This window comes from Pimephales promelas, chromosome 2 (genome assembly GCF_988280905.1).
Source record: "Pimephales promelas chromosome 2, fPimPro1.hap1.1, whole genome shotgun sequence".
Taxonomy (NCBI): Eukaryota; Metazoa; Chordata; class Actinopteri; order Cypriniformes; family Leuciscidae; genus Pimephales; species Pimephales promelas.
The window spans coordinates 3,451,606-3,467,372 of NC_142770.1; the positions used below are offsets into that span (position 1 = coordinate 3,451,606).

Consider the following 15,767-nt stretch of genomic DNA (forward strand, 5'->3'; position numbering starts at 1 on the left):
TACATATACATACATATATGCACACACATACATATAAGCAATACACAACAACAATACACAAAGCTACAACACCAGTTTTAATAATAGCATGAGCAGTCTACTTTTAAATAAAGTAATAAAGATTGTTTAAACAACCGAAGTGAAGTAATGGATCCAATACCTGTAGGTAAATTATTCCAGTCTAATAGAGCTTTAAACATAAATGCTCTCTTACCAATTGTCCTTTTAACCCGAGGAACAAAAAAGTAAGTCTGGACGGAATGCCTAATTTGATAGTTTGAGGAAAAGAGTACAAAATATTGTTGTAAATAACTAGGATAATCAAAGTAAATACATTTAAATATAAATTAAAGCCAATGCATCTGCATATAACTGTTATTATTGCTGTATATAACAGCAAAAGAATAGCTTTACAGTAAACTGTTTTTTTTTTTTTTGCAGTAATAGCCTATCTTATATTAATGACCGTTAAAGCAAGACCTGTAAACAAACATAAAAACCCAGCCAATGACCAAAGTGGCAATTAGTTATAGGATAACGGACATAGCGCATCAATGATCATCATGTTTGTTGCATGATCCAGGGGATTAAAACGTCCAAAATATATTTCAGGCCTAGTGGAGTTGGTAACTAATAATAGTAGTAAAAGTGTAAAGTTGCATACAATGGAAATACTCACTAATGCAAGAAAAAACTACCTCAAAAAACTATTATCTGTGCTGTTGTCCAGGATATGGCGGCAGCGCTACTGAAGCGCCATCTAGTGGCTGTTACCAAAAAGCATCAGAGTTTCGCCTCTTTGGTGCATATAGCCCATATCGTGCGATATATTGAGAAGCAGCACGCATTGCATGATTGTTATCACCCACGCTGAGTCCGCCCAACTGCAAGTCGCCAGCATGACATGATTACCTATATTTTACCAAGTCCGGAAATGAAAGTAAGCAGGTTTGGTAAGTTGAGCTGCATACCTGCTTTGTCTGTGTGAGCTGTCATCTCTGCATGTTTGTGACTGCTGTGGATTCATCACAATCTTGGTCATCTCAAAGTAAAGTAAGATTATTTTATTATATTACTGTTAACAACAGTGATCTGAAAAGTGTTATCTGCGATTCTGCGTTCTCCGATGTCCTGTAGCGATCGTTCTCTGATTGGTAGCCTAATGTTAGTGATGGGCAGATCGAGGCAAATCTTTCATTAGGTGTTCAGGCACGAAGTGCTGAAAACCTATTGTATTTGCTAGAAAGAAAAAAAAAATCCCCTAAAACGCATCGTGCAGCCCAAACCGTAAGGGCTGGAGCTCTGAAACTTTGTCAGATGGTAGGGCCTCAAATTGTGGAGAAGCTAACAGAGTATGAGCCTGATTGGCCCATAGGTGGCGCTACAGCAACCAAAAGTACTAAATTGCTCATAACTCCAAGACCGTTTGACTTAGCTTCAATGTTTTTACACCACTGTAATCCCTGGCTCAAGACGGACAAGATGTATATCGGATTTGTATATCTCAAAGCTATCAGAGTACGAGGTGCATGCATAGGTGGATAGGTGGCGCTACAGCAACCAAAGTTCCTCCGCAAAGCTCCGTGAGGATCGGATTATAGGTGGCCAATGAGTGGTGTTGTACTGCCCACTGCTGTTTAAATTATTTTTTTTTCACAATACTCAACTATAATTCATAGTATAACTTTATCAATTCAATCTTTTAACATTTACAACCACATTTAGTAAAAATGACTATTATCCTGAAGTTGAAAATGAGTGTGTGAACTAAACTGTAGTAAATCATATTTTAACATGGTAAATTATGATAAATCATATTGGAACATGGTTAATTATGTAATATCAAGCTGAAATGTAGTATATCATGATAAATCATGCCTGCTACATACAACTTAATGTCTTTTGATGCTTTTGTGCTTAAATGCCTTAAAGACCTGAACACCGATAAATGCTGCTTGCAGCTTTAATTTAAAGTAAAATCTTTCTAATGCAATTATCTAATCAACTAATAAGATTATTAAGTGGCTATATGTTTTTTTAGTATTATAAATGGTCAGGGTTTGTTTTGTTTGTTCTATGAATGGCTCAGCTAGGGTTAGGGTTAGGGTTAGGCCAGTAAACAGGCCAGTAAGAGACTATTAACTACCATCACTCTAAAAAATGCTGGGTTGTTTCAACCCAATTTTGGGTAAAATATGGACAAACCCAAATGTTGGGTTAAAAATGTAATTAAAAAAATTAACCCAATGGCTGGGTATGTCCATATTTTACCCAAAATTGGGTTGAAACAACCCAGCATTTTTTAGAGTGATTAGTCATTTTATTTATACTAATAGTGATAATTATACTAAAACGCCTACATGTGTGTAAAACTGATCAGAGATCAGGTAAAACCCACAGACACTTGTTCATTGCTTCTGACTTACGATTCATGGGTTGAAAGAGATCAACATTGAAAATTCAAAGTGTTTCGAAACAGTTATGACGCATTAATGAAGCCTCGTTTAGTGATGGTGAAATTAAGCTTTGTGAAGCACTGAAGCTTTCCCCTCAAGTTTATTGTAATTTGGTTCATTACTCGAAGCTTTTCAAAACGGTGCACACTAACGACATCTTGTGGTCAAAAGGTGGAAAAGCTACCTTTCCCAATTTGTTTGTTTTTTTTGTTTTATGTAAGAATTCACTTTGTGCTATGAAAACAACAAAGCAATACAAATCATCTTTGCTAGTGTTGATCTTTCAACAATAACGAACAAATGAGTCTATGAATTAATTTATGAAATAATGAATACATAGGACAAATTAACTGCTTTGTTCAACAAATGCAGCCTTAAAAAAACTAAACTTTATAATTAAAATAAAAGAAAACTATTGTGGAAGTGATGGGTAGTGAAAATGCTTGTTAACTGGGGAGTAATTGAAGAAATTGAAGACTTTTATTAAGGAACAGGACTTGTTCAACAGCCTGAGCACTCAAAAAAATGTTGGCTTCTTTTAACTTCTTTTCAGGTTCCACCGGCTCCACATAACTCGGTTTCGTTAAACAAACATAATTTGTTCATGTAACTTCAACATCATGGAAGTCATTTAAAGCCATCCAATTAAACTCTGAGCTGAGTGTTAAATGAACACTGAAGCAGTGTTAAAGTTAATGAGATAATTAAGTGATTAATTTAGTGATGATTGAGCATTATTGAAGACACCTGATGATAACAATCAAAATCTCTGAAGGAGAAAGGAAAGGAAACTTAATTTCTCTAAGTAAATAAAATCAACCCTCACTGGTCTCGGTCTCGACTCGGACTCGACTCTCTATGGACTCGGTCTCGACTCTCTATGGACTCGGTCTTGACTCGGACTCGACTCTCTCTGGTCTCAGTCTAGACTCGGACTCGAGTGAGGTGGTCTCGACTACAACACTGATTATAAGTGTTTGATAAAAAATTTCACCACTAGGTGGTACTGTTTCGAAACTTCCCAGGCTCCTTCTGGGCTTCATACTGATGACCTATGCCGAGTTTCGTAACAATTCGTTCATGCATTCAGAAAATACAGCATTTTAGTACATAATTCAAAATGGCTGACAGACAAAATGGCCGTTATGGGTAAATTGGATATCAGTCGACTCGGCATGACGCCCTGAATCTAACAAGACAAATGTTATTATTTTTGGACAAACTGTTCAGAGGTTATAAAAAAAATAGCCATTTTCATATCTCCGGACCAGTAGGTGGCGCTGCGCCGAAACGCTGAAAGTTGCCTCAGGTCATACTTGTGATGACTTGTACCAAGTTTGATCTGAATCCGAAAAGGACACATCGCCAGCGATAATTAAAGAGATATGGCTCAGCTTGTCAGTTAACTACAGCTCTTTAAGTAAGAAGAAAGAACATATTAACATTTGACACCCGGATCTTATTGCCTGAAATTATGTGTATAAATATGACCCATCATAATTCAATAGATATGATAATGTTACTGTGTTACACCGGCTCTGGATCTTCACCAAATCTTCCTCTGAGACTCTGAAGGCAACGATTTAAAAACCAAAGTGAGTTCTGCATAGATGTTGTTCCTGAAGTGTTTTTGTGATTAAATGCATTGAGGATCTCAGTGTGCAGCATATGAGTGCATGCAGACATTTAACTTTTCCTGCTTATTTATTTCAGGTTCATCATGGCATTGCTGAAAAGTTGTCTGCTTCTCTTCATTATCTTCTCCATGGGGAATACAGAAGGTAACCAACACATTTATTTAGTAAAAACCCTTGCTATTCAAAAACCTCTTGGAAATGTAGAATATTCCATTGACTATTTGCATGATTAATAAGGGGCTTACAGTGTATGTGTACAGTAATATTTTCAGCAAATTATAGACAATTTATCATAATTTATCAGATCATAGTTTTATGTCATAATCACAAAAACATAAACTGAGCTGCATAAATAAAAATTAAAACATTATTTGCAGTGAATGTTAAACAGCTGGATGCAGTTGATTTATCCAGAAGATGCCCCGCTACATGGACACAATATGGACTCCGGTGCTTTAAGTTCATTTCTCGTCCGACTATCTGGGTCACAGCAGAGGTAACAACAAGCACTTTATATTAGGTGTCTTTAACTATATCTAAAATACATGTATGAACACAATAGATGCATTGTCAAATGATTCATTTAAAAATGATTCTCTGGTGAAGTAAATACAGAATAAAACTCATGTAATTTCTACAAGGAAAAGTTAGTTCAGTTAAGAAATAAAAATAAAAAATAAAGTCAATTATATATTAGTACTCAATTCAAGCATGTAAATATCAAGAATATAAAATTAAGTAAAACCTACTGAACTTTTATAATACTTGTTCCCATCATGCACTTTGGCATGAATAATAAATAAGGTCTTTTTTTTTTTTACTGTTTTCCAGCTGTATTTACTGTTATCATTGCTTTTGTTAGATTTAGTGACATCTAGATGTTTTCAAAATAACACAATCACTCAAAAATTATATACTGAATGTTAGTCATTGTGTATTGTGCACTGAAAAAAAAGTCTGTTGGATTTACATGATTTGATAGTGTACATCGGTCCCACATGAACCAATTAAGTTACACAAACATAATTTATTCATGTATCTTCAATTTCATGAAATTAAGTCATTTTAAGTTATCCAATTAAGTAGTCTCAAAGTGATTTTAAAAGGCTCCCTGATTGGCTGTTTCAGGTATTCAAATTCATATATTCATTTATCCAATTAAGATTGAATGTATTTGTCACACAGCTCAATATCTAGTCTATAGCCTGCAGTTAGCTACCAATAGTACTTGGTGGCATACTGAATGCTAAGGTATCATACACCATCAGCAAAAAGCAGTTGCTATGAACATAGTTGAATCGGTCCACAGACTCACCAAATCATCCACTCTTCTCCACAATGGTAACCAACTGTAATTTAAATGGTTCTAATAATTCCAAAGTAATTGAACATTAAACACAATTACACACTAACCTTTTCTTATTTTCTCAAAAAAATATAAAATAACACTTTATTTCAACATTTATTCTCTTGTAATTCAGACATATGCAAAGCATGCTGGGAATTAACATGCACCGCCCAATTTCAGTTAATGCAACACAAATCATTCATGTTATCCAACACAAACGGATTAAGTAAACTTAAATTGTACATATATTTAAGCAGATTGGAAACAATCAAATTAAGTTTGGACAAAACGTAAAGCTATTATGTTGCTTAAGCTAATTTTAATTAAGCGATTTGAACAAGCAGCAAAAATAATTTTTTCCAGTGTGTAGTATTGAGGTGTTCAGGTGCTATATTACTTTCAGATACACACTGTAAATGATTTCTGTTGTTTTCACAGGATTATACTGTTTTTCTCAACAGTTTCTTACTGTATAATCTATGTACAGTAAGTTACAGTAGATTTAGTTGTTTTCACAGTATTAAATTGTTTTTTCAACAGTTATGTACTGTGCACACAGTTGACAGTATGTTACTGTAGAATTTCAATGCATTCTGGGAAATTATCAGTTACTGTTAATCTAAATACAGTGCAAATTGACCGCGAAAAACACCACACACAGTTCCACGGAAAAATTGCTAGCCTACTAATGTTATTCTTACATTTAAAATAAAAATGTAGCACTGGTTGACCATTAACAGTCATAATTTATGACATAATTTATGTCAGTGGGGTGTGCATGAAAGCATATTTGACTTTGGAAGAGTTTCTCTGTCGTGTCAGTGGTGCTGCTGTCTTTTCTGCCGACCTGCAACTTCTTCATCTGGTAAGTAATAATTCTTATAATGTGAATACGGATTCTAGCTAATAACTTTAAAGTTTTTTAGAATAGCTGACCACGATTTCTACATTCAATTTAATCTATTCTAGACATTTTAATATAATATGTATATGATAGGCTACTCTTCAATGTAGCCATTTGGGGCATGTTACTGTAAATTCAAATACATTAGTACGAAATGACCGCGAAAAATAACCACAACCAGCTGCCATTTTATGAAGAACTCTTCAGTTCCCTTCTCTCTGTAAGAACGCGCAGTCCGTGCATCGCGTCGCTGTCGGCAACGTTTTCGCCATATCTGGTTAGTAATTCATATTTTTATGCAAACCATATGAGTTACGTACGTTAACAGATTAACGTTAGAAAGAACTGGCCGCGGAATGTTATAAGCCTAGCATAAGTCAGACGCGGATTTCTTTCATCTTGATAGCCTAACTTACTTGATTAAATATGTGATTTTATTAACATATATTTCATATGTAACCTCTTATAAGGTCAAAATGGTCTAATCATTTTGTTATTTACCACGTTAAGTCGGTGAAAGCGCCTGCACGTTCATTATTTTATAACTTATAGGGGTTAGGAATTGAAAATCGATATCCTGAAATCGGATATCCAAGGTTAGGATTCGGATTTATTGTTATAAAATTAAAGTGTCAATTCCTCTTATTGATTTTTTCACGCTTTTTTTTTCGTGTAAATCCTGACCTGGCGTTCTGCCATTTAACGTTAACGTTACCTCAGTGATAGCTGATGGACCACGGAAAGCGCCCAGGTGTATTTTTGTCCAAAATATTAAGTCATGTATCACACAAGCAAGATTTAACCTACGTTTTCACGTGATCGTAAATGAATTGATGTTGAGTTATGTTTCAGCTTGCGTTGCATTCAAAAGAAAAGAGTGGACGATAGAGATGAGTTATCTTTAGCCGTTCTTGGCATATTTATTTCAGCTGTTGACACTGACACATCAGTCTCTAATTAAGATTCTCTCAGTAATATGATCCTCTTAACTACGGTAAATCAACTTGGACAAACATAATAATAATACAAACGCATCCTCCATAGCCTATACTTTAGTGCCCTCTTGTGGCATAAACATATGCACAACACTGAACAGTATAGCATTGCATTATATTACACAGCATACAACTGAGGACATAATGAACATACTTTAACAATTGATTTTAAACAACAGTCCAACAAACAAGATTTTAGTATTAAGTGAATTACACTTTAGACATAATTTTGTCTGTTTTTGCTGTTTAGCCAAAACAACAACAACAAAAACGTACTGTATTTTAACTGTCTTGTCTGTTCTCCTTTTCCACAGGTGTGAGCTGTGCATGTTAAGAAGACCCCTATCCATCTTGACGACCGATGAATTGTAAATCTAATCTAATTTAATTATTCTATTTATCTAACTACTACTACTATACCTTGGTCCAGCACTGACCCACTGAGAACATTTTAAACAGATTATTATCCATCTGTAAATTTTGTCTATCTGCAAGTTGTTAAGAATTGTTGTGTGAAAATAAACGTTGTTGTACAGTTTAAGGTTTAATTGCATAAAAGCTTGGATAGAAAACTTCCTATTGCAAAAGTTAGAACATAAGTCTACATATAAATGATTATTAATACCATAATGCAAGTTTTTCATGGCACATGTGCATGATGAGGTTGTTTTGTGTTTAGTTTTTTTTTTTTTTAAGGACACTGGATAACTTGTCATTTTGTAATACTCATCTGGATTGGTGGTTTACTTGTCAAAGCTTTTATAGTTTATAAGTTTATATGTGTCTCGCAGCCCTGCAAATCTGGTCCCTTAGATAGAAAGCAGCCAAAAACCCTTTAAAATCAGCAACTGACCAGTTAGACAGTCTATCTCAAACCAATAGACAATCTTAGACTAGTTTAAGCTGTTTTACCCCAGCAGGGAGTGGGTGGATGAGTTGTTATGAACTATCTTTCTAATAGATTGATCAGATAGCACCCCTTTAATCTTTTCTATTTTACCTGATATTTTTTTTGCATGTATTTATGCATAATTGTTCATGATTGTCATGCATGATTTTTATTGTATTATATTACATTTTTATTATTAATGTATTTAATTGTATTAATGTATTTAAATGTATATTATAAATGCGCTAATGTGTTTGAAAATACACAATAAACCTTGTGCAGTTAAAGCTTCAATTGTTCTTTTTTCTATTTCCCATTAACAGTTAAAATAATATTTCTACGGATTTTCTACAGGTTACACAGTAGCACTATAAAATAAATACAATAACATTTCATACTACACAGTATTATTAAAAATTAACAGTGTAATTCTGTACTTTAATATGGTAAGAAATTACAGTAAAATAATGTTATTTAATTTACAGTATGCTTAACAGTACTGTTGTTAGTGTTACGGTAATTTTACTGTTAAATTAAATACAGCAAGTACTGGATAATTGTTGCCAGTAAGTTACTGTTAATTTGACAAGAAATTTTTTACAGTGCATGTAATCTATTCAATATCCATTGTATTATTCATTTAGATGTTTCTAAGCATACACTTTAAACGAGTGTTTTAATTCAGTGTTAAATCGTCTTAAAAGTTAATTTTGTTAAAGTTAAGTTAGTCAAGATGTTACTTAATTCTATATGTGAAGTAATATTTAATTAATTACTTCTATGTCAATTAAACGTCAAACAAATTTTAAGTCCAATAGTGAGTAGATTTTACTTGATTATAACAGGTTAGTTGTACAGAGCATTAAAAGTTACTTAAAATGTGTTATGAGGATTTTATCAAGTAAATCCTGCAAGTCATTGTTTTCAGTGAGATTATTTAAAGACGCTTACTATAAAGTGGGAATGGTTTTTATAGTAAAACTTTCTTTTCTGCAATTAAATAGTACAGAAAACTGGTACTGAGCAAAGTATCTATCAGTAGACTATGTTTGCAAAGGTCTAAAATATCGTCACTTTTGCTTTATGTAAAAAAAAAAAAGATTTTGTATTGACAATAAAAAACTCTGTCTCTTTAGAGAAACTGTCAAAGTCTTGGTGCGAATCTCGCATCTGTGCATAATAAACTGGAAAATGATTTCCTACTGAGTCTGTTGCCTACTCCTTCCAAACGTGCTTGGATTGGTGCAAATGATGCTGTACAAGTAAGTTTAATAGCGTTTTTAAACTACAATTTCTGCTATAAACAGTAAAGGCAAAGTTTCTAATGAAGATGTTTTTACTTCAAATCTGAACTAAAGCTTCTTCCTGAAGTCTGCCAACAGTAGCGCACTCTTATTCCCTCTCTTCTCTCTTTAGAATGGACACTGGTTCTGGAGTGATGGATCTGTGTTTTTGTATTCCCAATGGTGCTCTGGAGAACCCAACCATGCTAATGGTGTCGAGAACTGTTTGGAGATCAACTATTCCTGTAAGACTGCAGTCTGTTTTTTTTAATACTTTCAGTTATAATTTACAATCCTACAATTTTACATCATACAGTAGCATAACATGACTCAATTTAGATTTCACAAAGTGCTTTAAGTAAAATATTCAATTTTTGATTCGAACAACATTATAATGATCAGAATAACTTATTTCATTATTCCACAGCTGACCGTTGCTGGAACGATCTGTCCTGTTCAACCTCAATATTCTCTATCTGTGTTAAGGACCTGTGAGACAGTCATCCTGCTCCTCAGTTACTTTGATTGAACTGCATCTTTCCGACATTATCTTTTAAAAAATGTTATTCTGAAATCAAATCTCTTCTAAATTTTAATCTCTTTTCAATATCTTCTCTGAAACACTCCTCAAATTAATAAAAGCAATGAAAAAAGAGTAGCAAAGAGAATCTGGTTATTATAGCATTAAAGAGCAACATGCAGGTTGGACACCGCTATATAGCATAGTGTATGTTGATGATAAAACAACTAGATTTTCTTAACTGGAGTAATATATATTTAGCCATTAACGATATTTTGAGAAAAATTGTGATAAAAATAACTCCCGCGTCTATGAAGCACTAACCGGAAGTGACGATCGCCGAGGGAGTCTGTTCAAGTTCCAGCTCAGGTTATGGATGCGAATGAAGAAACCGAGTTCTCCGATGTTGACAAACATGCCTATGATGGCCCACGGGCATATAATTATGAGCCTCCTAGACGAGATAAAAGTCAGGGGGAGATCGGGGGAGGACCAATGGGCAGAGGAGAGAAGTAACGTTAGAGTTATTGTGCTTCACAAGTAGGAGACATTTCGTATGTGGTAACTCTTGGTTCCTAAACCCATAAACAACATAGAAACTATTAATAGATCTCACACATTTGCACATCTGAAATCAACTGAGTAACAAATCAAAATGTATAACAACAAAGAGAAAATATGAATTCAATGAAACATATCAACACAATCACTTTAACTAAACAAACCAGAAGAGGAACTTACATGTTCAACCACGCAACAATCCCACACACGCATGAAGAATGAATGGGAAGACGGTTACAAACAGGCTGAGACTGAAGCGTGATTAGCTAGTGACAACAGGTGATCTCATCAAGACTAAATCAAGTGGAAATATTTTATCAAGTGGAAATATGCAACACGCAACTTTTCCAACTTATGCTTCTGTATCTTAAACATAGATTCATCAGCGACTTCATTACCTTCCTCTGCGTCGTGTACTGGAAGTGGAAGGCAAACAAAGCAGATGATGAAAAACTATAAACAAATGAAACTGTAACAGCAGCATTTGACCACTAGAGGGATGAGTACGCACCATGTAATTGTATACTACCAAGCGCCACCTAGTGTCCTACTCAGGAAATTACATTTTTCCAGATTTACGGCAATTTACATTATGAAAAATATGAAACAGAATTCGGTTTAAAAATAAATTGGATGATTATTCAGAAATGACTCTTTATTAATATTGTTGTATATATGGCAACTGACAGTCGTGAAGATACAAAACCTTTGCAAATGATTTGTTTCAAACCAGAATGTTGATGTCAGTATGCAAAACACAACAAATGATATACACTAAAAAACTGATTATTTTTAACCCAATATTTTTAAGTTAGTACATTTTAATTAATTTCAATAAAACTAAATTCTGTCTTGGTTGTGCTACTGACACAAGACAACAAATACAATTGTAAAAAAAAATAATTGAAAAAAGCAAAAAAAAAATAAATAAATAAATATTGTAAAATTGCAAACCAAAGTAATTTCTTAATGTATTCATGTCGATGTGCACTCTGGGAGTCAGCATAATACACAGTAGTAAACATCTCAATTGAAATTATTTAATTATTGAAAATAGTCATTCATAAGAAACTTTTTTAAGGGTCACCGCTGTTGATTCTTCAACTGATCTTCCATTAGTCTCCTCCTCTTGTGGATCTGATGTCATAAACCAGAAGAATGACAGTAGCCACGCCCACCACAGCAGAGAGGACCAATCGGATCACAGCTTCAATAGAACCACAGCTGTGAACTTCTAAACAAACAATGATAAATAGTGATTTTAGTGAGCAGACATTATGTTTCAGGAACTCCAAACTGCACAATCACATAAATATGGTAAAAACAGCAATGTTGAAAGCAAAAATAAAACTATGGGAGATGTATTTAGGGCATACAAAGTGTGATTCAACAGGAACTTTCAATTTATGAAAAATAAATAAATATATATGATGAGTGGTGGTGTACCTGCACATGTGTGTCTGCAGAGTGTGTTGATGTCCAGATGTGTGGTCTGGTTGCTGATGGGATTGTTCAGCACACAGCTGTAGGTGTTTTTATCCTGATATTCCACCTCCAGAGGTAGAGAGAGACTGATGCTGAGATCACACACACTGATGCTGGACAATACACTCATTCCTGCGTACCAGGACAGAGTCGCATCACACACACTCAACACTGATGATGAACACACCACTGAACATGAAGATGATGATGAAGAACAGTCTCTGATGATGACAGGAACAGGCAGACGAGCTGAGAAATATTAGAATAAATCATTATCCCTACTAAGATCATCTAATAATATTATTTTACTTTCCTTAAAACTAAAACTGCATTATGTACTTATTATTTTTCCTTCCATCTCATATTTGTTTTCTTCTACCATGTCCTTTCAGGGGCTCTGTACCATCTAGTGGTGATTTCATGAATTATTATCACGATTATTTTTCTATTTGTATGTAATTTAAGAAACAGAAAAAAATACTATAGAAATACAGTCATTTAAAAAAAAAGAGAGAATTTGGCATAATCCTTCAAAATTATAGCTGAATTGTTAATTTTACACAGTTTGAGAACCATTTAAAATATAAACTAAAATTACTAAAAAAACGAAAGTTAAACTCACAATAGACAGTGAGCTTGAAACTCTTGCTCAGATTTCTGGTCATCAGTAGTGTATAAACTCCAGTGTGTTCAGTTGTGGTGTTTGTGATGGTCAGAGATCCAGTTTGATCGTCCAGCTTCAGTCTGTCTCTGAATCTCCCATCAGGAACATCTTCATATACAGTCATTCTGTCGGCCATTACATCGATTTTAGCAATTAAAGTGTTTTCATCTCCAAACCTCCACAGAATCAGATCTTCATCCATCATTTCAGTGAGATCAGAGTTTAGAGAGACTGAATCTCCCTCCGTCACCGACACTGACTTCACTGCAAACACTCCTGGAGAACACACAGATTTAACCGTAAAACTCATTGCATTTGTATTTAGAGATTCTGAATCATTTGTTTACTCCAGACAGATGACATTTTAGAAGAACATCTGCCTCGAGATAGTAAACTATAGTTGTATCTTTGCTTTGAATATTTTACAGGGATATTCAGATATGAAGAGTGTGTGTTTCTGATTGAATCTGTGTATAATTTGATGATCTGTGAAGAAAGATCACCTGAATTTAAAGTAATTAAAGTAAGTATCTGGAAATAACAAATGCTAATCCATCATATCACCCTGTATGGAAAGCAAAGCACAAACTAAATCAGTAAAAACAATGATATAAATCACTCACCAAACCGTTGCCACAAACACACGCTGAACAAAACGCCGACATGAACCATTTTCACTGAGCACTGTAACATTATAATGAAAATATGACAGAAGTGTGATATAATAGTGTGTTTTGGACCCTCCCCCATCAGGACAAGAGACCACACACACTAGATATTACTTTCTTAATATACAGCATTTATCAAGACTCACTTAATATAACATTCTGTAACAGGCAGTTATTAAAATGATTATACGTTTACTGAATTTATCTTTTATTTTTTTGTGCAGTATTTCTTAGAATATAAAGGAAATAGGAAATAAAGACTCTCTTTACCCACAAACAACTGACACACACACACACACACACGCACACACACACGACACACACACAGGTTTTCCACTCATCGGGTCTGTAGTGGCGATCGTATCACAAAATAAAGCCACTTGAGGGAATATGAAGTCATCTCCAACTCGTTTGAGTGCAATGAATCAGGTCTGCCATGGCATGCGGTTAACACTTTATTTTATTAATAAAATTACTTAAAATCACATTACTGCTTGCATTTCTGATGTAAGTTGAGCTCGTATATGCAAAACAGTAAACACCATGCTAACAACAGGACATGACAAACTCCATCAAACCAATCCACACATGCACGCAAGCACGGTTGAAAAACTGTGTGGCTTCCCCATGTCCTAATTCCCTAACGCCATTCACCTGTGACTCCTTCTTATAGTCTCAGCAATACTGTGATTCCCTGCCTATGCCCCCTGGTGTCCAAGTGTAAGAGCGTCACCCCTATATGACTATTACTAACAAAACACACACGTCAAAATTGGCTACAACACACCGGCCCCTAATTGTTATTCTATAATAACATAACAATTAAACACCATACAAACAATTGGAGCCAATAAAACGTCCTTCATGCACATGTGTGCTTTCAGTTCATAATGTCCATATATACAATACATACATAAGTCCAATACATCAGTCTTTATCCAGCTTCCCGCAGAAGACAAATCTTTGTGACTGGTCTCTCCAGAATGTTGTATTTGGTCTGGATTTTAACAGACCGCACAAGTCCTTGTGAGTCAGGAAATGTCTGCAGTACCTTCCCTAACAACCAGGATCCGCGAGGAGCAGTAGAGTCTGCTACAATGACTATGTCTCCAATGATGAAGCTTCTCTTGTCCTTGGACCACCGTTGTCGTTCCTGTAACAGAGGTAAGTACTCCCGGATCCATCTGTGCCAGAAGAGATCCGATAAAAACTGAACTTGCCTCCACCGTCGTTTCGTGTACAAGTCACTCTTCTCGAAAAGCCCAGGTGGAAGTGCAGGTTTGCCTTTCAACAGAAGGATATGATTTGGGGTCAAGGGTTCCAGATCGTTCGGATCATCTGATACTCTGGTGATGGGACGGTCATTTAATATGGCTTCCACCTCACATAGAAAGGTTTGTAACCCCTCATCATCCACACTTTGCTGATGAAGGACTGAGTTCAGCACCTGTCTGACCATGCGAATGATTCGTTCCCATGTTCCGCCATGATGTGATGCAGCAGGAGTGTTGAAGCTCCATTTCACTCCTGACTGAAGTAATGCCTTTTGAATTTTTTGGTGATTGACAACAGCCAGAGCCTCTCTCAGCTCACGTTCGGTTCCTACGAAGTTAGTCCCATTGTCTGATCTGATGTGCGATACCTGGCCTCTTCTGGATATAAATCTGCGCAGTGCATTAATGCAAGAACTGGTATCTAAGGAATATGCCATTTCCAAATGCACTGCCCTGCTGGCCATACAGGTGAAGATAACACCATAACGTTTTATGAAGCTGCGGCCTCTCTTCACTTCGAAAGGCCCGAAGTAATCAACACCCACATTTGTGAATGGTGGGAGGTCAGGTTGAAGTCTGTCTTTCGGCAAATCTGCCATCTTTTGTTCACCCAGCTTTCCTCTAAAACGTCTACAAATGACGCAGGATGAGAGAATCTTTCTAGCAGCAGCATTTGCGCTGGTGATCCAATACCGCTGACGAAGTCTAGAAAGCAGGTGATTTCTTCCACAATGTCCTAACTGCTCATGAATGTGGCGAAGAATGAGAGTGGAGATATGTTGGTCTTTAGCCAAAATGACTGGATGTTTCATGCCCTCAGGCATTGCTGCTTTACTGAGCCTTCCACCCACTCTCAAGAGCCCGTTTTCGAACATTGGATCAAGTTTATAAATATGGCTGCTTTTCTTTACTCCAGATGTTCCCCCTTTCAAAACCGCTATTTCATCATTAAACTTGTCCAGTTGGCAGTATTGAATGATAGCACTTTCAGCAGTGTCGAGATCTTCGGGGGACATGGTTTGACCAGTCAGTGTGGTTCTGAATCTTTGCATCTCCTTTTCCACTTTGCTCTTTAGTTGACTT

General features: G+C 35.5%; 2 protein-coding genes and 1 long non-coding RNA gene across 7 annotated transcripts; 2 read left to right on the forward strand and 1 right to left on the reverse strand.

The window, feature by feature from the left end:
* The first annotated feature begins 3,971 nt into the window (after window positions 1–3,971).
* Window positions 3,972–10,158, forward strand: LOC148995711 (ladderlectin-like). 5 transcript variants are annotated; one of them, XM_089121693.1, is made up of 5 exons: window positions 3,972–4,257; window positions 4,485–4,589; window positions 9,366–9,491; window positions 9,646–9,757; window positions 9,940–10,158. In XM_089121693.1, exons 1-5 carry the CDS (start codon window positions 4,177–4,179, stop codon window positions 10,005–10,007), a joined length of 492 nt encoding a protein of 163 aa, XP_088977819.1. In that variant the 5' UTR covers window positions 3,972–4,176; the 3' UTR covers window positions 10,008–10,158. The 5 variants fall into 5 exon arrangements, with proteins under 5 accessions (XP_088977819.1, XP_088977821.1, XP_088977823.1 ...); XM_089121695.1 differs by having other exon boundaries at window positions 3,972–4,246; window positions 4,492–4,589; XM_089121697.1 differs by having other exon boundaries at window positions 3,972–4,242; window positions 4,512–4,589.
* On the forward strand, window positions 5,849–8,523 carry LOC148995712 (uncharacterized). The gene is made up of 2 exons (XR_016147015.1): window positions 5,849–6,306; window positions 7,655–8,523. It is a non-coding gene; the product is annotated as an uncharacterized LOC148995712 (long non-coding RNA).
* Window positions 10,159–11,547: 1,389 nt separating the features above from the next.
* LOC148995713 (uncharacterized) lies at window positions 11,548–13,450 on the reverse strand. Its single transcript, XM_089121557.1, has 4 exons — window positions 13,366–13,450; window positions 12,701–13,018; window positions 12,040–12,327; window positions 11,548–11,827 (listed from the first exon to the last, which is right to left on the reverse strand). The coding sequence occupies exons 1-4, from the start codon at window positions 13,433–13,435 to the stop codon at window positions 11,709–11,711; spliced, it is 795 nt and encodes a 264-aa protein (XP_088977683.1). The 5' UTR covers window positions 13,436–13,450; the 3' UTR covers window positions 11,548–11,708.
* Window positions 13,451–15,767: the final 2,317 nt, after the last annotated feature.

Excerpts from the sequence above, each read along its gene's own strand:
- LOC148995711 (XM_089121693.1), top strand. The coding sequence starts at position 4,177 with ATGGCATTGCTGAAAAGTTGTCTGCTTCTCTTCATTATCTTCTCCATG. Across the intron at positions 4,258-4,484 it reads GTAACCAACACATTTATTTA|CTGGATGCAGTTGATTTATC; the intron begins GTAAAAACCCTT and ends AATGTTAAACAG. Across the intron at positions 9,492-9,645 it reads GTGCAAATGATGCTGTACAA|AATGGACACTGGTTCTGGAG; the intron begins GTAAGTTTAATA and ends TTCTCTCTTTAG.
- LOC148995713 (XM_089121557.1), bottom strand. The coding sequence starts at position 13,435 with ATGTTACAGTGCTCAGTGAAAATGGTTCATGTCGGCGTTTTGTTCAGC. Across the intron at positions 13,019-13,365 it reads GTGTTTGTGGCAACGGTTTG|GAGTGTTTGCAGTGAAGTCA; the intron begins GTGAGTGATTTA and ends TGTGTTCTCCAG. Across the intron at positions 12,328-12,700 it reads TTTCAAGCTCACTGTCTATT|CTCGTCTGCCTGTTCCTGTC; the intron begins GTGAGTTTAACT and ends AATATTTCTCAG.